This window comes from Trichomycterus rosablanca, chromosome 17, assembly GCF_030014385.1.
Source record: "Trichomycterus rosablanca isolate fTriRos1 chromosome 17, fTriRos1.hap1, whole genome shotgun sequence".
NCBI lineage: Eukaryota > Metazoa > Chordata > Actinopteri > Siluriformes > Trichomycteridae > Trichomycterus > Trichomycterus rosablanca.
Genome location: NC_086004.1, coordinates 2,136,226 through 2,159,209, shown reverse-complemented (window position 1 = coordinate 2,159,209; position 22,984 = coordinate 2,136,226). Strand labels below are relative to the sequence as shown.

Genomic DNA, 22,984 nt, shown 5'->3' with positions numbered 1-22,984 from the left:
TTTTGGACCAATTGTCCTGCATGGTCCAATTATGTACTGCAAGATTGATTTATTAGTTGATTGATTGATTGAATACTTTATTGATCCCTGAAGGAAAATTGCAATGTTGCAGAAGCAATTCACAATTATCACAAGCATCACACAACAACACGTCAATGTAGTGCAAGGACAGAATATAAAATTAAAAGTAGTGTGATTCAAAAATGTGCACTGCCTAGTGTCATACATCATGTTTCTATTGGCTGAAAAGGTCCCTATCACTATATTCAAATCAATCCAACTTAGTTAAAGTACATGTGTAGTGCATATCAATAGTACCACTAAGATTCAAACCTATTAGATAGATAGATAGATAGATAGATAGATAGATAGATAGATAGATAGATAGATAGATAGATAGATAGATAGATAGACAGACAGACAGACAGACAGATAAAATCTATCTATCTATCTATCTATCTATCTATCTATCTATCTACAGTATCTATCTATCTATCTATCTATCTATCTATCTATCTCAATAGCATTTAATATGTTAAATACTATCAAGTATTTAGCATATTACAAACTTCAATAGTTTTTAAAATATTTATCAAATTTCTTTAAAACAAGATTTATTTGTTTTAGAAAAATTTGATAAATATTTTAAAAGCTATTGAAGTTTTTAAATAGCTAAATACTTGCAATGCTATTGAGGTTTATGCTATGCTGAATATTTCAATGGTATTAATGTCATGAATAAAATCAGTTTTTAATTAGGTATTGAATGGTAAAAGTTTAAAAATAAAAATTGTAGTGTGTAATATGGGTTACACTTGATAAAATAAATCTTGTTTTAGAAAAAATTTATAAATATTTTAAAAACTATTGAAGTTTTTAAATAGCTAAATACTTGCAATGCTATTGAGGTTTAAAATTGCTAAATACAAACTACAATTTTTGCAGCATGGCAAAAACCCTTCAATACCTAATAAAAAACTGATTTTATCCATGACTTTAATACCATTGAAATATTCAGCATAGCAAAAACCTCAATAACATTGCAAGTATTTAGCTATTTAAAAACTTCAATAGCTTTTAAAAGGCCCTACAATTGTGTATCAGTCAATATTAACCTGACTGACTGGTCAAACCACAAACCACAAACCACAAGCTGTGGAATCGACTCTTTTCAAAATGCATTGAATCAGAGAATCGACTCTTCTGTAATAGAATCTACGTGCTAAAAAATAAAACCCAATGTTTTTAAATCAAGTTTTTGTTTCCTGTGTGAGGTTTCTCAGTATTAAACTGTTGGAGTACTAAAATATGATGTTATAATGTTGCTTTAAAATGAAATGTCTGAAAAACTAAAATCGCGCCATTACTGCATTTTTACTACCAATTCTCGGAGAAGTCCCGCCTCCTCAACAACGATTGGCTAGCAGCGTAAAAGGCGGGTTTGTTCCAGGCCGTAATTGGCGGGAGGTGGTCAGACTTGGCAACCTCTCAAATCACGTACATTCCTACTACATAAGGTGTATAAGTAGATCCCAAACTAAAGCATTTTAACGCATCTATAGGCATACTAGTTAGTAAGAACTGTTCGATTTGAGACGCAGCCACGGAATTGCACCAAATTTAACAAAAATAGTAATTTAAGAATGTATTAATTGTACGAAATGTGTTGTTTTGTGTCATTATTATTCATCACTTCATCCTGATCAGAGTCTCAGTGGGCCCGGTTTCACTAGGAAGAACTGAGATAGTCAATCATGTCTGTGTGGATGCCTAGTCAGCCAATATTACCTCTGAGATTCGAACCTATTCTAACATATTAAGTTTGTTTGTTTATTATGATTTTAACGTCATGTTTTACACTTTGGTTACATTCATGACAGGAACGGTAGTTACTCATTACACAAGATTCATCAGTTCACAAGGTCATATCGAACACAGTCATGGACAATTTTGTATCTCCAATTCACCTGACCGCATGTCTTTGGACTGTGGGAGGAAACCCAAGCAGACACAGGGAGAACATGCAAACTCCACACAGAAAGGACCCGGACCGTCCCACCTGGGGATCGAACCCAGGACCTTTTTGCTGTGAGGCGATAGTGCTACCCACTTAGCCACCGTGCCGCCCAACATATTAAGATATTGTTAATCAAAAGCAATGAGCATTACTAATAATAATGTAATAGTAATAATAGTAATAATAGTAATAAGTATATATCCTCCTGAGACCCAGCAATTCGTTTTATCCTCTGTGGGGGACATGAGTCTGAGATCTCTAACTCAGGCACCATTTATGCAATCTATTTGAGTACTACTGTATTTAATAGAGCACATTCTGAAATGTACAGTAATTGTAACTTTCAAAACACAACATTTATTCAGTGTCCTTTGTAGTGGACAGCAGGACTTACTACCCCCTGTTTTAGCCTGTTTCTGTACAAGGAGGCAGAGGGCTGAGCAAGGCATTTCAAAAAACAAAAACTGCTTCCTGTTGTACATGGCTGATGTTGTAAACGCTGTGTGATGTGATTTTAGGGTGACTATTTAAATGAATACAGTTTAAAGAAAAAAAATTCCACTCTGAGATGTTTTTCTTTTCAGTGGCCAGTGATAGCTCAGTGGTTAAGGTACTTGACTAGTAAACAGAAGGTTGCTGGTTCAAGCCCCGCCACCACCAAGTTGCCACTGTTGGGTCCCTGAGCAAGACCCTTAACCCTCAATTGCTCATTGTGTAAGTCGCTTTGGATAAAAGCGTCTGCTAAATGCTGAAAATGTAAATGTGTTTTAGTGTTCATATTTGTCTCCTTTATCAAACTGTTTTGATGTAGGTAAATAAAATATAATAAAATAGAAATCTATACAAAAATAAATACAATATCATTACATTACACCATTACATTTTTTTATTAAACAAGACCCAATGTCCATTACAAAGGACAGATGATAAAAACAAATAAATAACATTGCTGAGAAATACATTTGAAAATGCACTAATAGCCACATTTTTGTTTTGTTAGCTGTTTGTGTAATCGTTTCCAAAAAGAACACAAAAATGTGTACATGGCAACTGTGTATGTTCTGTATCCTCAAACTAAAGACTAAAGAATAGATCATTACTTTTGTTTATGTTAAACGTTCATCTTTAAAATATATTTTAAGGCTGAATATTTAATTCATGACCTGAGGAAACCGAGTACTGATTTACTTGGTCACTTGGTTTACTTTATTTACTTGGTTACTAGGGGCGGTGGCTCGGTGGGTAGCACTGTCGTCTCACATCAAGAAGGTCCTGGGTTCGGTCCTTTCTGTGTGGAGTTTGCATGTTCTCCTCATGTCCGTGTGGGTTTCCTGCGGGTGCTCCGGTTTCCTCCCACAGTCCAAAGACATGCAAGTGAAGTGAATTTGAGACACTAAATTGTCCATGACTGTGTTCGATATAAACTTGTGAACTGATGAATCTTGTGTAATGAGTAAGTGTAAAACATGATGTTAAAATCCTAATAAATAAATAAATAATTAAATAGTATTTTCCAAAAAGTACATGGGTATGTGTACATGAAAACTGTGTATGTTCTGTATCCTCAGACTAAAGACTAAATCAGAATCAGAATCAGATTTATTGGCCAAGTATGTGAATACACACAAGGAATTTGGTTCCGGCTGGTGGTATCTCTCAATATCTCTATCTCTATATATATATATATATACAAAAACAGTAAAGTGCACAGCATGTAGAATGAGTACTACAAAGTAGTATTAAAAACATATTATTTATTTATTAAGATTATTATTATTTGTTAAAACATATTATAAGTAAACCGAGTACTAATGACTTAAAATGGCTGAGCTCTGTTAAGTGCACTTGTGTGATTTGTAACACAGCCCAAATGAGCCCTCGCTGCATGTTTCTTCTCTCAGGAATTTCCGCACTAGATTTGGGCTGTGTCCGGAATCGCTTGTGTACTGTGCACTAGATCCTCTATATGAGTCACTCTATATATTACTCCCTATGTAGTGCACGTATGTAGGGAGTATGGAGCGGTTTGGGATGCGGTCGGTGTTTCTCAGGAGTGCCTTCTCTTCCTGATGTTTGGACTGAAGTCAGTTCAGCAGGAATAGTTCCAGTCACAGGTAGGATTTTCATTAGACTCTAATCTTTCTAAATTAATGTTGTTTACTTGTTCTAGTTTGTTTGGTTGTGTGTATTTAGCTCTACAGTTCAGTTTTATCAGCTAGTAAATGTCAGCACGCTGTTTACAGAATAACGAAGGGGCAGCAAAATAATCAGTAATCAATCAACCAATTAATCAATAAATTTAACAACCAGTTCATTTAGGCATAAAAGTAAATCATTGACCCACAGAAACATAACAGACTGTCAGTACAGAATACCAAGACCTGTCAAGACCTACGTGTTCCTTACAAGTGTATGTAAAGTTTTGACTTCAACTTATATAATTATTAACAATAATAATTATTATAATTATTATACAGATTTCAGGTGACTGGAGGAAAGTCCATGACAGCAAGGACATCTTGCCTTCATCTTCAGGTAGTTGTTGTAATGCTTTAAGGTTTTTTCTTTCTTTTTATTCTGTGCTGGTATGTGTGGATCAGACACAGCAGTGCTGCTGGAGTTTTTAAATACCGTGTCCACTCACTGTCCACTCTATCAGACACTCCTACCTAGTTGGTCCACCTTGTAGATGTAAAGTCAGAGACGACCGCTCATCTATTGCTGGTCATCTTCTAGACCTTCATCAGTGGTCACAGGATGCTGCCCACTGGGCGCTGTTGGCTGGATATTTTTGGTTGGTGGACTATTCTCAGTCCAGCAGTGACACACACTAACACACCAGCACCATGTCAGTGTCACTGCAGTGCTGAGAATCATAGACCACCTAAATAATACCTGCGTGTAGAGAAACAGATGGACTACAGTCAGTAATTGTAGAACTACAAAGTGCTTGTATATGGTAAGTGGAGCTGATAAAATGGACAGTGAGTGTAGAAACAAGGAGGTGGTTTTAATGTTATGGCTGATCAGTGTATATACATCTATATGTTCCCCTGGGCACAATGCAAGATCTATAGTGTCCTGCACAGAGCCCTGACCTCAGCCCCACCCAACAGCTTTGGAATGAACTGGAACATCAACTGAGGCTTTCTTGGCCAACACCAGTGCCAAGCCATGCAATGCTCTTTCGACTGAATGGGCACAAATTCCCACAGACACACTCATACTCAAAGTCTTGTGAGAAGAAGTCCTCTTAGAAGAGTGACTGTTGTGGCTGAACGGCCACCAGCTATTATTAATTTTAATGCTATTTTAATACTCTAGGCTTCAGTGTGACGGAAACAGAACTGGTTTTGTTCACAGCTGATGGTTCCAGTTTTATTTTAGGCTGAACTCACCACACCTGTTAAGGAAGGAACAAATCAAATAAAAATGAAAGTGTTCTGTTTCTGTTGCAGTTTCAGTCATGGATAAATCGGTCACGTCGCCCCGCCGCAGTAACGCCCTGCCGGTGGCGCAGGTCTGAAAATGCCTGCCAGGCTTGACGGTTCAGATTCCAGTCGTGTTACACTGAGAACAACATGGAAAAAGAGGAGGCGAAGCTGACAGACAGCTTCGGAAAACAAACCATGGGGTCATCTCAGGGACGTCCACCCCAACGTGACGATAGCTACCCGTCATCCTTACGCTCCACCTCCACGTGCACCACGTACAGCCTGGAGATCAGCGTATCTACAGCCGACAGCGGCGGAAAAGAGTCACCGCCCATGTCACTCCGGACGCTTCCCGGGACCCGAGACGCCGATCCTGAGCAAAAAGATCCTGCCTCTACCCTGGCCCACCGTTCTCCTCCAGAAAATATAGATACGGCTGAGACGAGTTCACACAGACCACCTCAACCAAAGGACCAACACATAGAAGAATTAAACCAGTGTCAAGATAAGCTCAGCAACTGTAGGATCGAACCATCCAGGCGCCCAAGAACAAAATCGTGTCCCGAACAGACATTTGTGTCAAATCCAAGCTGCAGTATGAAGCAAGAAGCTCAACCGATATCAGCGAGCGGATCTTTTAATAGGGACCAGGGACAGCCGAGCAGCACTCAGGAAGACTGGCGAGCCGGCCAGGAGGAAGCCGATTTCTTTTTCTCCTTCGTAATCCTGCACGCCCTGGAGGACACCGAAGAAGCCGCGAGGCTGAAGAAGAGGTTGGAGCTCATCTCCTCGACGACCGGAGCCACTTTCTCCGAGGACTTTGCCGAGCCCGGTCGGTCCACCTTCAGATGCGTCGAGGACGCCATCGGAAACTCGGCCTACGTCATGCTGCTCCTCACGCCCAACTTCAACTCCCGCCTGAACGAGACCAGCGTGGACTCGGCGCTCATTAACTCCATCGAGAAACCGCACAAATATAACACCGTCATCCCGCTGCTGCCTCACACCAACAGGCTGACCCGTGACGAAATGCCCCTCGTCCTGAAAACCAAGATCCCGCTCAAGGAAACGAAGGAAAACAGCATTTTTGAGAGGAGCGTCCGAAAGTTGTTAAGTCCGAGCAGAATACGGGACCAGAAGCTGATGTGGAGCCAGGAACAACGAACAAAAAATATCCAGGAGAGGCAGCGAAGGGTTCAGGAGGAGAACCGACACCTCGCCGAAACCCTTCGAGAAAAAGCCAAGCTCCAAGAGTTAGAGTGGCAAAGAAGGCATCTTCAGACGGAACAAGAACGCTACCCGCCCCCGTTCACTTTTCAGCCTGATGCGTACCAGGCTCATCCCACACAGGCACAGCCGTTTCACCCCACGCCGCCTCAATTGCTGGGACCGGTGCCGTCAAACATGAACATGTGGCACCCGCAACCGTCCTGTATCCACATCCAGGACGCAAAGTACATCATGATCGGGAGTAATTCCACCATGACTGTGGGAGCTGGTGGAGACTCGGGAGATGAAGACTGCTTATAAATTGCCAAGCGTTTGCTGGCACTGGTGCTTCGCTGGCGTATGGCACTGCATGGCAACGTTTTGGGCCAAACCCTCACGGTTTGGTAGACGTCATGTTGTAAGCGAGAGTTGTAAATTAGGGAGAAAATGGGATTGAATAACCCGACGACGATGCACTAAACATTCAAGCACTTAGTAATTGTGGAAATGGGTGGTGATCTTGTGGGTTCTGTTTTTAGAAATCGATCTGGTATTGTGGTTTATTCCTTCTTTGTGCAAAACAATCAGTACCAATGAAGTCTTACAGCTTTTTTATAAATAAGATGTGATTTCATAGCAGTATTTATTAGGGATGTCGGGACCGATCAAGGCATTTTTTACTAAGGCCGATCCTAATTCCGATCCTTTGTTTTACGTCGGCATGTCCGCTGTGTGGAAATACTTTAAATTGGAAAGTGAAACAAGTCCAGCAGTGAAGTGTACTGTCTGCAATTCGAGCGTTTCACGAGGCGGTGGGAGCAGAGCTTCGTTCACTACTGTAAAATTTTACTGTTTATATGGTGTGTGAGTCGAGGATCACTCCGGTTTACAAAACAATAACTTTTAATCCGAGTATGAAAACTTCAGGAGCATAACATATAGCTTTTACGAGTGTCACAAGACTGAACGACATCTCAGTATCGAGCACTCTGATTGGCTTAGTTATGTAACCGAGCGTCGTAGTGATGCACTCGCTTAATAAAGAAATAAATACACTGTATATTCACAAACTGTCGGGAGCATTTAACACTTTATTAACTTCTTCTGTTACGGTAGCGAATAGCGGACCGCTAGAGTCATCGCGTTAGCCAAGCAGGCTATTCCATGCACTATGGAAGCCCCAAAGGGTCAAAACACACTCACTTCGCGTAGAAACGTCCATCAAACCATTGTCACAATACAACCACAGAAAAGTTTGTTACAGTTACAACATGCATACAAGTACGGTGGCTCATAAGAAACAAACCAAATATCATTTAACCAAACGATCTACAATTACTACCCTCTGATACGGCACCTAAAAAATAAACACTCAGCCGAATATAGCGAGTTTATTATTATATGATGAGAAGAGGAACCGGCAGAGATGCTGATTTTCCTCAAAAAGAACCTTCACTGCATTTTGAGTGTTCTAGTGTTACTGCTACAATGCTGCACTAAGTTTGTTTATTTTGTAAAAATAAAAGAACATTAGGCAATAGTTTGGATGCAGGCAATGTTTTTCCTACAGCACTGCAGAGCTATTCAGTTGTTAAACATTTACATTGGATTAATTTGAATAACTGTAATGTACTTGAAGTGTGCACTGTGTGAACAGTGTTATCTAGTTCTTATCTAGACCGGAATCGGGAACAAAGAAAGGTGATCGGGACATCCTTAGTATTTACACATAGTTTTTGTATAGGACAGGGGATTAAAATAATGCTGAAACATTGTGATTGTTGCTCACAGTTTGAGCCCTGATAATGCTGTAAGCTCATTGGTCAGGATCAGCCTTGCCTTGACGCAGTCGATTTGTAAACCTACGTGTATAAACGATGACCAAGAATGAATCATCCAATCACGTTTATCCGTCAGGTGAGATTGCATAAGCTACAGTTTGTAAAGACGTGTACATGGTGGATTATGTGTCTTGGAGGAAGCATGTGCTAGCCTCACCCTTTTACAGACATCCCAAGTTGCAAAAACTCATTTCAGGAAGGTACCCCGGACCCGGATAGTGTAAAAGATAATGATTTATGTTCCCTACATAGTGCACTAGATTGTATATTAGAAAAGAATTTATGTTCCTTACTTAGTGCACTAGATAGTGTACTAGATAACAGACTTATGTTTCTAACATAATGCTTTAGGTAGCGTATTAGTTAACGGATTTAGGTTCCCTACATAGTGCACTAGACAGTATATTAGACAATTGATTTATGTTCCCTACACAGTGCACTAGAAAGTATAACTAGATGATGATTTGTGTTCCCTACATAGTGCACTAGCTTGTATATTAGAAAAGAATTTATGTTCCTTACTTAGTGCACTAGATAGTGTACTAGATAACAGACTTATGTTTCTTACATAATGCTTTAGGTAGCGTATTAGATAACGGATTTAGGTTCCCTACATAGTGCGCTAAATTGTATATCAGATAACGGATTTATATTCCCTACATAGTGCACTAGATAGTATTTTAGATATGAATTTATGTTCCCTACATAGTGCACTAGACAGTATATTGGACAATTGATTGCACTAGATAGTGTATTACATAATTATGTTCCCTACATAGTGCACTAAATTGTATATCAGATAACGGATTTATTTTCACTACATAGTGCACTAGAAAGTATAACTAGATGATGATTTGTGTTCCCTACATAGTGCACTAGATAGTGTATTACATAATTAATTGTGTTCCCTACATAGTGTCGCTCTTGGCCGCTCGTTCTAGATTCCGGGAGATTTTATCTGACTTGCGGGCATCAGGGAGCCGCTATGTATACGCGGGAGACTCCCAGAACTTCCGGTACACTTGGGATGTCTGCTTTTACACTGGTTGCTGTGCTTGGATGGGGGAGACGTTTACATTAGAACATTTCATTACTCTGTAAATAACCCAAACCCTTCAAAATAAAAGATTCAGCAAAAAAGGCTTACCGTTTGATTCAGTTCTCTCAGGTATTCGTGCATTTTTTATACACAGGTAACACATCACTAGGCTTAACTATGGATTTATCACTATCACTATGAGAACTACTCATCATATTTTTACATTTTCAGCATTTAGCACACGCTTTTTATCCAAAGCGACTTACAGTACTGGGACAGTATACAGTCTGAGCAATTAAGGGTTAAGCGCCTTGCTCAAGGGTCCAACAGCAGTAACCTGGCAGTGATGAGGCTTGAATCAGCAACCTTCTGATTACTAGTCCAGTACCTTCACCTCTAGGCTACAACTTTGGAGACACAAAATTGTCCATGACTGTGTTCGATATGACCTTGTGAACTGATGAATCTTGTGTAATGAGTAACGACCGTTCCTGTCATGAATGTAACCAAAGTGTAAAACATGACGTTAAAATCCTAATAAACAAACAAACCAACCACAGCTTTATCACGGTGGCTAGGTGGGTAGCACTATCGCCTCACAGAAAGAAGGTCCGGGGTTCGATCCCCAGGTGGGGCGGTCTGGGTCCTTTCTGTGTGGAGTTTGCATGTTCTCCCCGTGTCTGTGTGGGTTTCCTCCAGGAGCTCCGGTTGGAGATTCAAAATTGTCCATTTAGAGTTTCGGGTTTTAGCTGATGCTTGTATCAAAAGTGACTTTTAGTACTGTGACAGTATACTGTCTAAGCAATTAATAGTTAAGGGCCTTGCTCAAGGGCCCAACCTGGCAGTGGTGGGGCTTGAACCAGCAACCTTTTGATTACCAGTACAGTTCCTTAACCACTAGGCTACAACTGTCCATCAGTGTGTTTGACATTAAAAACTTGAACTAATGAATCTTGTGTAACCAGTAACTATCCTGTCATGAATGTAACTAAAGTGTGTAAATCCTGGTCAGGTTTGCGGTGTGTCCTTTCCCAAGAATTGCTGGGCATGGTGCAGTATTAATGGTCATTGGTCAACGGACAGAAAGCCCAGCCAATTTTTAAGAATATCTAAAAAAAGAAAAACCCTTTTGCTATTTAACTGTTAGATACATTATATACAGGGTGGCACATATTTGAGAGTAGGTACCACACAGCACCAACAGTCCACCAACAGTCCTCAGATCCTTGCTTCTGATCACTGTTTGGTCCCCATGTGGGTTTCTACAGCTACTTCACCACACCTCCCACACCTCCCAGAATCGTGCAGAAGGTGGCTTGGCTGATCTAAATTGCTCCTTGGTGCAGACGTGAGCGAGTGAAAACCACGTGCTCGGTAATCCGGAAGTGCGTCACAAGGTCAACGGCATCTCAGGCAGGCAACGCGACCAACATGGCGGCCTCCGTGTGTCAGTGTTACCAGGTGAGACGATATATTTATTATTATTATTATATGAGCTGTAATCGCGGTGATTCTGATAACCGAAACTGTGTGGTTGTTGTGGGATCTGGTCCAGGACGCGGTGCTGTGTTCAGGTGTGAGGAGGGGCGCGTGGTGGTGCTGGTTAGCTTTAGCATGTGTTAGCGGTGATGAGCTGAACATGGACTCAGATTCTGTCTGATTCTGTCTGATTACACAGATAGTTTCTGATCTGTGTGTGTGTGTGTGTGTGTGTGTGTGTGTGTGTGTGTGTGTGTGTGTGTGTGTGTGTGTGTGTGTGTGTGTGTGTGTGTGTGTGATAATAAGCTTTTATTTTCTCTACATGGATGTTATTATGATGTTGTACATGAATATAACCGCATTAATCCCACAATACATACAGTCCAGAGCCTACCTGTCTGTCTCTCTTTATCTGTCTGTCTGTTTCTCTGTCTGTCATCTCAAACCTGTCTGTCTGTTTCTCTTCACCTGTCTGTCTGTCTGTCTGTTTCTCTTCACCTGTCTGTCTGTCTGTCTGTCTGTCTGTCTGTTTCTCTCCATCTGTCTGTCTGTTTCTCTTCACTTGTCTGTCTGTCTGTTTCTCTGTCTGGCTGTCTCTTCATCTGTCTGTTTTTTTTTCAACTCTGTTTCTCTGTTTCTCTGTCTGTCTCTTTCTTTCTGTCTCTCTGTCATTCTCTGTTTCTCTGTCTTTTTCTGTTTTTTCTTGTCTGTCTGTCTGCTTCTCATCTGTCTGTTTCTCTTCGTCTCTGTCTGTCTTTGTTTTGTTGTCTGTCTGTCTTTCTCCATCTTCTCTTTCAGTTTTTTTCCGTCTGTTTCTTCATTTGTCTGTTTCTCTATCTGTATTTTCTATCATCTGTCTGTCTGTCTCTGTCTGTCTGTCTGTCTGTCTTTTCATCTTCTCTTTCTGTTATTTTTTTTTTTCTTCGTCTGTTTTTCTCTTTGCTGTTTGGCTGCCTGTCTCTGCTTTTCTGTCTCTCTCTTTCTCTGTCTGTTTCTCTGTCTGTTTTTTTCTTGTCTCTCTGTCTGCTTCCCCTTGTCTGTCTTTCTCGTTACCTGTCTGCTTCTCATCTGTCAGTTTCTCTTCGTCTGTCTGTCTTTTTGTTTTTTTTTGTCTGTTTGTCTTTCTCTTCATGTCTGTTTGTCTGTCTGTCTCCGTTTGCATCTCCTTCTGTCTGCCTTTCTGTTTATCTGTCTGTTCATCCTCATCTGTCTGTTTCTCTGTCTGTCTCTGTCCACTTGTCATTCTGTTTGTTTTAAAATCTGTCTGTCCATCTTTTTCTCTTGAACTGTCTGTCTGTCATTCTGTTTGTTTCTGTTGATCTGTCCTTTTGTCTGTCTGTATGTTTCTTTTTTTCTCTGTCTGACGTTCGGTTTCTCCATCTGTCTGTCCTGTTTGAGTTCATCTGTCTGTCTGTGTCTTTTTGTTTTTTTCTTTCATCTGTCTGTTTCTCACACAACTCACACACACACACACACACTGTATCTGTATTTGTGTGTGTTTGAGTGTTTTGATGGAACCTAAAGAACCAGGGTGAAATTTAAGCAAACATGAAGAACAGACTAAACTACTCGTTGACAGTAGAACTGCTGGTTGCTAAAACTGGTAGTTATTTTTATGAGATGGTAATATTTATTATATTTTTATTTAATCTCTCTCTCTCTCTCTCTCTCTCTCTCTCTCTCTCTCTGCAGCACATTGCCAGGAGGAGTTTGGTATTGCTAACCACACGCCCGTGTTTGTCCACATATGACAGATCTCATGTCCACAGGATATGTGGGTCCATCACAAGCGCCTCACAGGTTTGAATTACTGTCACTGATTTGTAACACAACTATTCAACCGAGATGTTTATATGGTCAAAAGTATGTAGCTACTCCTTCTAATTATTTACCACACCCACCCACACCCCCTTTCCCTTCCTGTTTGGGCTTGACTGTACCTCCATGAAGTTTTCCAACCCCAGGGAGCATCTTTGGGATGAATTTGAATGTTGATTGGAACGTTGATTGAGCCAGGCCCTCTCATCCAACATCAGTGCCTGACGTTACGAAGGTTTTTTGTCCGAATGGGCACAAATTCCTACAGATACACTCCAAAATCTTAAAGTGTGTGTTATGTTACGGGATGACTAACAAACTCATGTTTGGCTGTCCATATACTTTTGACCATATACAATAACTAAACCTGCAATTTGTGGATGTGTTTGTATTAACATGGTCTGATGTTTATGCCCCTGTAGGTCCGGTATTCTTCGGGAGGAGGTAGAAGGAAAGGCTTTCTGGGCGAGTTTCTGGATAATCTGAAGCAGGAGCTGAGCAAGAACAATGAGATGAAGGACAACATCAAGAAATTTCGGGAGGAGGCCAAAAAGCTGGAAGAATCGGAGGCTTTGCAGCAAGCGAGGAGGAAATATGTAAGTTTCTGTCTCATCTGGGGGGGATATGGCGACCTCTGCTGATTGGTTGATGCATGTGCATGGGGGACATCCCGGTTCTATGAGCTTCTCACAAGACTTTGGAGTATGTCTGTGGGAATTTGTGCCCATTCTGTCAAAAAATGATAGCATTTTATGACTGGGCTGTTATTTATTACACCTCTTAGCAACTGTTGTGGCTGAAAAACATAATAATGAATTAGAAGGGGTGTCCAAATACCCCCAAAGCCACTACACCAATTCTGAACGCTCTCTCTGTAGAAAACGATCGAGTCTGAGACGGTGAAGACGTCCGAGGTGCTGAAGAAGAAGCTGGGGACGCTGTCGGAGACGGTGAAGGAGGTGAGCGCCCCCCTCACGCCTCATTTAAAGATGATAAACGTGCTGCAGCAGCGTTATAATGATTAATAAATGTGATTCTAATAACCTGTGTGTGTTATTTGTTTACGTAGCTCGGTGAACCTTTACGCTGAGTTTACATTGTTAACTATGTAAACACGTATAGCTGTTGGGTGGAACCTGCTTACCTGATTGAAAACAACATGCCGGGCGCTTCTCACTCATGGATGGTTTTTTTAGGGCCTGGAAGAGGTCGGCCGCTCGGATATCGGAAAGAAAATCAAAGAGGGGATGGAGGAGGCGGCCAAAACGGCCAAGCAGTCGGCGGAGAGCGTGTCCAAGGGCGGAGAGAAGCTGGGAAAGACCGGCGCCTTCCGAGCAATCTCACAGGTCAGAACTCTGATCCATTCAGCTCTCAGCTCTTCATTCATTCATTCATTCATTCATCTATTCATCTATTTATTAATTAATACAATCATTTATTCATTCATTTATTCGTCTGAGCCATTAAGCTCTTAGCTCTTATGCTGCTGTCGCTTTATCTATTCATTAATTCATCTATTCATTAATTAATTAATTCATTCATCTGTTCATTCATTTATTCATTTATTTATTCATTCATTCATCTATTTATTCATTTATTCATTCATTCATCTATTTATTCATTTATTCATCTACTCATTCATCCATTCATTCATTCATCTGTTCATTCATTCATTCATTCATTCATCTATTCATTCATTCATTCATCTACTCATTCATCTACTCATTCATTCATCTATTTATTCATTTATTCATCTACTCATTCATCCATTCATTCATTCATCTGTTCATTCATTCATTCATTCATTCATCTATTCATTCATTCATTCATCTATTCATTCATTCATCTGTTCATTCATTCATTCATCTTCATTCATTCATTCATCTATTCATTCATTCATTCATCCATCTATTCATTCATTCATTCATTCATCTATTCATTCATTTATTCATCTACTCATTCATCTATTCATTCATTCATTCATTCATCTATTCATTCATTTATTCATCTACTCATTCATCTATTTATTCATCCATTCATTCATTTATTCATCTACTCATTCATCTATTTATTCATCCATTCATTCATCTATTCATTCATTTATTCATCTACTCATTCATCTATTTATTCATCCATTCATTCATCCATCTATTCATTCATCCATTCATTCATCTATTCATTCATTTATTCATCTACTCATTCATCTATTCATTCATTCATTCATTCATCTATTCATTCATTTATTCATCTACTCATTCATCTATTTATTCATCCATTCATTCATTTATTCATCTACTCATTCATCTATTTATTCATCCATTCATTCATTCATCTGTTCATTCATTCATTCATTCATTCATCTATTCATTCATTCATTCATCTATTCATTCATTCATCTGTTCATTCATTCATTCATTCATCTTCATTCATTCATTCATCTATTCATTCATTCATTCATTCATCCATCTATTCATTCATTCATTCATTCATCTATTCATTCATTTATTCATCTACTCATTCATCTATTCATTCATTCATTCATTCATCTGTTCATTCATCTCTTCATCTATTCATTCATCTATTCATTCATCTGTTCATTCATCCATCTATTTATTCATTCATTCATCTCTTCATTTATTCATTCAATCATTAATTAATTAATCTATTCAGTCATTTATCTGATCCATTAAGCTCTTAGCTCTTATGCTGTTTTGATTCATTAATTCCTCTATTTATTCATCTATTAATTAATTAATTAATTCATTCATCTGAGCCATTAAGCTCTTAGTTCGTACGCTGCTGTTGATTCATTAATTCATCTATTTATTCCTTCATTTATTAATTAATTAATGCATTAATTCATCCATTCATTTATTCATTAATTTATTTATTCATCCATTCATTTATTCATTAATTTATTTATTCATTCATCTATTCATTCATTTATTCATCTACTCATTCATCTATTCATTCATTCATTCATTCATCTGTTCATTCATTTATTCATTCATTCATCTGTTTATTCATCTGAGCCATTAAGCTCTTAGTTCTTATGCTGCTGTTGATTCATTAATTCATCCATTCATTTATTCATTAATTTATTTATTCATCTATTCATTTAATAATTAATTAATGCATTCATTCATCTATTTATTCTTTCATTTATTAATTAATTAATTAATGCATTAATGCATCTATTTATTCGTGGATGCTCAGATGCAGCTTGTTAGTCATCAGAGCAGAATTTGGAATGGAATTCTATATTGGAGTTCCTGAAGAAGTGCTGGTGCTTTTTCAGGGTATGGAGAGCGTGAAGAAGGAGATCGGGGACATCGGGCATGACGGGCCCTACAGAGCTCCCTCTAGATTGCGCAAGAGAAGCGAATTCTCATCTAAAGCTGCAGAGGCGGAGGCCAAGGTCTTCGAAGCCAACGAGTAAGGACGTGTATTCATTTCTGTTTCTGTTTAAATATTCAGATACGACAGATAGTGTACAGTCTGTTCCAGGATTATACACACACAGGAACAGGAGTGGCGGACGACCTGTCTGTCTTACTGTCTGTCTTACTGTCTGTTTTCAGGGATGCGACGGGTATGGTGCTTCACAGAGACTCCAAGTGGTTTCAGCAGTGGAAGGACTTTAAGGACAATAATGTAGTTTTTAACAGTAAGTCGTCGTTTTCTTTTTGCTTTATTTTCTTCAGGTTTTGTGTTTGGGGTTCAGGGTGGCAATAGGATGGAATACTGGCATTAGATCAACAGGTGGCGCTACAACCTTAGCAAAACCATTTTTTATTTATTTATTTTGTGCAGGATTCTTCGAGATGAAGATGAAATACGACGAGAGCGACAACGCTTTGATCAGAGCGTCTCGGGCCGTCACAGACAAGATGACGGATCTGATAGGTGAAGTGGCTTCGACATCTCACCTGGCCGCGTGTGTATGAGTATGAGAGAGGGTTCCGACTTTACTGCCGTCTGATTAAATGGAAGAGCTGATCAGCAATAGTATAAAGACACTTGATTTATCTGACGTCCTTTTATGATTCCTTTTATATTATTAGTTTGTGTCGGTGCTAATTTTGTGCTGACACAAACTAACCCCTCTAGTTCCATCACACCACACTTCTGCTAAGGTCTGGAAACCAGACGAATACAGACATACAAATGCAGTGGAGCCTCGATTTAACGGACTAAAAGAGGGGAGCACTCAGGGGCGTAACTACCGGGCGGGGGGGCAGGTGCACTGGGGCCCATGGCTCTCTTCTATATATACTGATCAGCCATAACATTAAAACCACCTCCTTGTGTCTACACTCACTGTCCATTTTATCAGCTCCACTTACCATATAGAAGCACTTTGCAGTTCTACAATTACTGACTGTAGTCCATCTGTTTCTCTGCATGCTTTGTTAACCCCTTTCATGCTGTTCTTCAATGGTCAGGACCCCCACAGGACCACCACAGAGCAGGTATTATTTAGGTGGTGGATCATTCTCAGCACTGCAGTGACACTGACATGGTGGTGGTGTGTTAGTGTGTGTTGTGCTGGTATGAGTGGATCAGACACAGCACCTCACTGTCACTGCTGGACTGAGAATCGTCCATCAACCAAAAACATCCAGCCAACAGCACCCCGTGGGCAGCGTCCTGTGACCACCGATGAAGGTCTAGAAGACGACCGACTCAAACAGCAGCAATAGATGAGCGATCGTCTCTGACTTTACATCTACAAGGTGGACCGACTAGGTAGGAGTGTCTAATAGAGTGGACAGTGAGTGGACTCGGTATTTAAAAACTCCAGCAGCGCTGCTGTGTCTGATCCGCATACCAGCACAACACACACTAACACACAACCACCATGTCAGTGTCACTGCAGTGCTGAGAATGATCCACCACCTAAATAATACCTGCTCTGTGGTGGTCCTGTGGGGGTCCTGACCATTAAAGAACAGGGTGAGAAACAGACGGACTACAGTCAGTAATTGTAGAACTACAAAGTGCTTCTATATGGTAAGTGGAGCTGATAAAATGAACAGTGTGTAGAAACAAGGAGGTGGTTTTAATGTTATGGCTGATCGGTGTATATATATATATATATATATATATATATATATATATATATATATATAGGTATTTACCTTGTGTGGTGGAGGAGATTTTTTTGGAGGAGCAAAGCTGGTACAGAATTAAGCACTAGAACTTAAAACACAGAGAAAAAGTCGAGAACAAAGTGAGCCTCCAGACAAAATAAAGCCTCTCACTCATGTAAACAGAGAGACGTGCACCACCTAGTGGACAATTACTGAACTACTTGTCTTGCTACGCTTGGGGGAATTTTAAACAATCAGATCGGACATTCGGTTTTCCAGATTTTGTCTGTTTAATAAAATGTCTTTTTTCTTTAGGTGGATTATTCTCCAAGACTGAGATGTCCGAGGTTCTCACTGAGATCCTGAAGGTGGACCCCAGCTTCGACAAGGACTCGTTTCTCAAACAGTGCGAGAAGGACATCATCCCAAACGTCTTAGAGGTGAGTCTTATATGAACGACACTATTGGGACACTTCAACACTGTCTGTTCTTAAAGTGATCGTCCTTTTTTCTTTTTATTTGCAGGCCATGATCCAAGGAGAGCTCGAAGTCCTCAAGGATTGGTGCTACGAAGCTGTACGTGAACATGTAGTACTTGTATAACCACCCGCCTGATGCTGATGCGCATCCGGCTACCTTATTAACATTATTTCAGACCCTGATACAATAATAATAATAATAATGAGCAGCTTTTCTCTGGTTTTCCAGACTTACAGCCAGTTGGCGCATCCCATTCAGCAGGCCAAAGCCATGGGACTGCAGTTCAGCTCCAAGATTCTTGACATCGACAACGTAGACGTGAGTACGACTGAGAAATGTCAAAATGTGATGGAATTATATCATTGTGTGATTGCGTTAGTGGTCATTTCTCATCACGTACACCATGTACACATTCAGTAACATTCTATTGTAGCAGTATTCTTGGAATATTGGAATATGACTACTGGCAATCAAATCTTAAGCATATCTACATTAGTACATTATCTACAAGTAGTAATTGATTATGTATTAATACTAGAGATGGGACGATCGATCGGCTACGAATCGGCATCGGCCGATTTTTAATCAAAATATGCTATCGGCGATCGGCCGATATTTCCTAAAAGTAGCCGATCCGATCGTGTGATATATAAAAGATCACGTTAAGTTAACAGCTCAGTGGATTGATCCAGACTTTGAGCTACGAAGCACCAACCATCACATCACCATTCATCAACCATCGTACAGAAACCATCGTGAAAGCTCTTACGATGTAATTTTGCTGATTGTAATATTTACTTAAAAAAATTAATTCAACCCGGTCACATCTGAGTGGATTCTATCAGCACGTTATATAAACTCCTGGTTCACTTTGGTAAATCGTAAGCGGTTCTTACTTGTGATGTAGATGAGAACAGAAAACGTTACAGAGCCAATCAGAGGCAAAAGTTTATTCATTACCAAATTCGTTAGTTCAGGATCATCTGCTGAACTTTTAGAAAACTTTTAACTCCTTACACGGAACGAGTCTGACGGTCGGTTATAGATCTGTGGTAATAACAGTGTAATGAAGCTTTTTAATGTAAGAGAGTCACACAGAATGTTCTGTAGTAGCTGGTGTTTATTTAAAACCACGACATTTAATTAATAACAGTAAACACGGAGAGATAACTGAGAAGAGAAACTTACGCTTCACATAAAACGAATCAACTCATGAATCAATGAATCACTTATAGCGATACTGTGAACAAAGCGTCTCTGTAACTCTGTAACTGCGTCTCTTCTAAAGGCACACACACACACACGCGCGCGCTGCTCCAGTTTATCTTTACTGTGAGGATCTTTTTAAGTTTATTTACTGCTAATCCCCGCCCCCCCCCCCCCCCCCCCCCCCCCTCCATCGGAATCGGCTATCGGCCGATGTCCCTGAAAGGAGATCGGAATCGGTGCCAAAAACCCTGATCGGTCCATCTCTAATTAATACTTCTAGTGTATATTAACATTTTTCTCTCACAGACAGTACTGTTTAGTAACAGTGTCCACTCTTTCAGGAAAGACTATCCAAAAGATTTTGGGTGCCTGTGGGAATTTGTGACCATTAGATCAGGCACCATACTAATGCTGGGAGGACCTGGCTGGTAATCAAAGTTCAAATTTTTTCCAAAGGGTTGGAATATCAATAGGGATGGGTCTGTCTAAAGTAGTCACTCATGTTTCTCTAGAGCAAACTTGTCAAACCACGTCCTTATCTTTCCTGAACTGTTGCCGCGTATTTGGAGACATACTGTGGCTGAGACATCTGAACTCAACAATTAGGAGAGCTGTCCACAGACTTTTGGCTGCATATTGTATGTTTAAATGTATTGTATGTTAAATACTAATTCTTCTTTTTAACTCTTAATTCTCTCTTCTTTGTGTTGATGCAGTTGGCCATGGGGAAGATGATGGAGCAAGGTCCCGTCCTCATCATCACCTTCCAGGCTCAGCTGGTCATGGTGCTCCGTAACCCGAAGGGCGAGGTGGTGGAGGGCGACCCGGTGAGTGAGTCGTTGGCTGTGGTGCATCAGCATCACTAGCGCTATGCAATAGGTTGAGACTAGGGCTGGGCGAGATACGATACGATACGATACGATGAAAACCTAAACAATGTATAAAGTAAAGTATCATTATTATTTGTAACATGTTGTATAATAACTGTACTTATCAAACTGTACATCTACGTTAAATTTAAAATAATAATAATAAGCATAAGACAACTGCACACCCAGCATACAGCCTTTAACTTAAGTCAAGTCAGTTGCTTCCAACATATATATATATATATCAACCATAACATTAAAACCACCTACTTGTTTCTACACTCACTGTCCATTTTATTAGCTCCACTTACCATATAGAAGCACTTTGTAGTTCTACAATTACTGACTGTAGTACATCTGTTTCTCACCCTGTTCTTCAATGGTCAGGACCCCCACAGGACCACCACAGAGCAGGTATTATTTAGGTGGTGGATCATTCTCAGCACTGCAGTGACACTGACATGGTGGTTGTGTGTTAGTGTGTGTTGTGCTGGTATGCGGATCAGACACAGCAGCGCTGCTGGAGTTTTTAAATACCGTGTCCACTCACTGTCCACTCTATTAGACACTCCTACCTAGTCGGTCCACCTTGTAGATGTAAAGTCAGAGACGATCACTCATCTATTGCTGCTGTTTGAGTCGGTCATCTTCTAGACCTTCATCAGTGGACACAGGACGCTGCCCACGGGGCGCTGTTGGCTGGATATTTTTAGTTGGTGGACTGTTCTCAGTCCAGCAGTGACAGTGAGGTGTTTAAAAACTCCAGCAGCGCTGCTGTGTCTGATCCACTCATACCAGCACAACACATCGTGTAAAAAATACTATCAAATATATCTATATTTACGTTATACCACCCAGCCCTAGTTCAGACGAGGATTTACTTTTTTCTGTGGCTTTTTTTAAACTCCCAAGACACATTAATTGATGTATAAATTTTACTTTCAACTTCTTTTGTTGTGCTAAACTACTTCCTACGCAGTTTGAAATATGAATGCTTCTGTAGTGTATGAATAAATAAATGCAGCCAGGCTCAATTACTAATCGTGTGTGTGTGTGTTTTTCAGGAGAAAGTGCTCAGGATGATGTACGTCTGGGCCCTGTGTCGAGACCAGGAGGAGTTTAATCCCTACGCCGCCTGGAGGCTGCTGGACATCTCGGCTTCCAGCACGGAGCAGGTTCTCTGAGGACCCTCGCCTCGCACGCCTGGCTCAGCCGCGTGGATCTCGCCCTGATGTGGGACCGGACTCTCGATCTCCATCCTCGCCGGCTGTTTCCGAAACTCATGCCGGTGGTTCCGTCACTGGACCGATAGTGATGTTTCTGACCGGATGCTCGTGTGACTCTGGACCGATCGCCGTGCACTTCCACTCGCCGCGACCCAGTACGGAGAGTGAACATGTGTTATTGTGTGTGTTTACTGCGCAGGAGGGTCTGTGGTAAAGCAGCGCCACCTTAAAGGAAGAGATCCGTCAGACGTGCTGATTGGCTCACGTTCAGTACGACGTGACGTTCTACCGATCGTTAGCCATGTTGGCGTCGTTCTGAGCGAGACCCGAAAGACATTCTCATGTAGTTATAATGACACGTATTAATGAATCCATTCCCAACTCTAATATGAAATAAAAAGGAAGTGGAAGAAAATATTCCTAGTTTTTTAATCTAATCTAATTTAAAGAGCTGCATTTAACATTTTGGTAAATAATCTCATCGCTTTAAGTTTCCACACCGTGAATTCATTCATCCTGTAAATGTTTTTACTGTAATGAGAAACTCAGCTGAGCGCGGCGGAAGAGAAATTCTGCTTTTGCAATGAACGAATCGACCTTAAAGTCAAACTTAACTTCAGTTCATAAACTGTAGACGTTAAATCCTTATTTTATTTATTTATTTACATTTTTTAATGCACTTCCCCCACCAGCCAGTCCCAGTGTATTAGATGTAGCTTCAATACCAGTTAGTCCCAGTAAATAACATGTGGCCTCTGTACCAGTATGTTTCAGTAATGGGGGTGTATCTTCTGTCCTGGTCAGTCTCAGTATAGGAGGTGTAGCTTCTGTCCCAGTTGGTCCCAGTAAATCACATGTATCTTCTGTACCAGTCAGTCCCAGTATAGGAGGTGTATCCTCTGTACCAGTCAGTCCCAGTATAGGAGGTGTATCCTCTGTACTAGTCAGTCCCAGTATATTAGATGTGGCTTAATTACCAGTTAGTCCCAGTAAATGACATGTGGCCTCTGTACCAGTCTGTTTCAGTAATGGGGGTGTATCTTCTGTCCTGGTCAGTCCCAGTATATGAGGTTTAGCTTCTGTCCCAGTTGGTCCCAGTAAATGACATGTGGCTTCTTTACCAGTCAGTCCCAGTATAGGAGGTGTATCTTTATTACCAGGCAGTCCCAGTAATGGAGGTGTATCCTCTGTACCAGTCAGTCCCAGTAATGGAGGTTTATCTTCTGTACCAGTCAGTCACAGTATATTAGATGTAGCTTCAATACCAGTT

The 22,984-nt window shown here is 40.4% G+C and overlaps 2 protein-coding genes across 2 annotated transcripts; both read left to right on the top strand.

Annotated features, from left to right (window-relative positions):
• The first annotated feature begins 5,499 nt into the window (after positions 1 to 5,499).
• Positions 5,500 to 9,642, top strand: ticam1 (TIR domain containing adaptor molecule 1). Its single transcript, XM_063013225.1, has one exon. It carries the CDS (start codon positions 5,599 to 5,601, stop codon positions 6,979 to 6,981), a length of 1,383 nt encoding a protein of 460 aa, XP_062869295.1. The 5' UTR covers positions 5,500 to 5,598; the 3' UTR covers positions 6,982 to 9,642.
• Positions 9,643 to 10,944: 1,302 nt separating this feature from the next.
• On the top strand, positions 10,945 to 22,129 carry timm44 (translocase of inner mitochondrial membrane 44 homolog (yeast)). The gene is made up of 13 exons (XM_063012668.1): positions 10,945 to 11,001; positions 12,712 to 12,819; positions 13,260 to 13,433; positions 13,716 to 13,796; positions 14,034 to 14,183; positions 16,136 to 16,272; positions 16,419 to 16,504; positions 16,651 to 16,743; positions 18,246 to 18,370; positions 18,456 to 18,506; positions 18,639 to 18,728; positions 20,336 to 20,446; positions 21,553 to 22,129. Exons 1-13 carry the CDS (start codon positions 10,972 to 10,974, stop codon positions 21,670 to 21,672), a joined length of 1,356 nt encoding a protein of 451 aa, XP_062868738.1. The 5' UTR covers positions 10,945 to 10,971; the 3' UTR covers positions 21,673 to 22,129.
• The last annotated feature ends 855 nt before the right edge of the window (positions 22,130 to 22,984 follow it).

Coding starts and splice junctions, on each gene's coding strand:
- ticam1 (XM_063013225.1), top strand. CDS start 5,599: ATGGAAAAAGAGGAGGCGAAGCTGACAGACAGCTTCGGAAAACAAACC.
- timm44 (XM_063012668.1), top strand. CDS start 10,972: ATGGCGGCCTCCGTGTGTCAGTGTTACCAG. Junction 12,820..13,259: donor CCATCACAAGCGCCTCACAG/GTTTGAATTACT, acceptor ATGCCCCTGTAG/GTCCGGTATTCTTCGGGAGG. Junction 16,505..16,650: donor CAATAATGTAGTTTTTAACA/GTAAGTCGTCGT, acceptor TATTTTGTGCAG/GATTCTTCGAGATGAAGATG.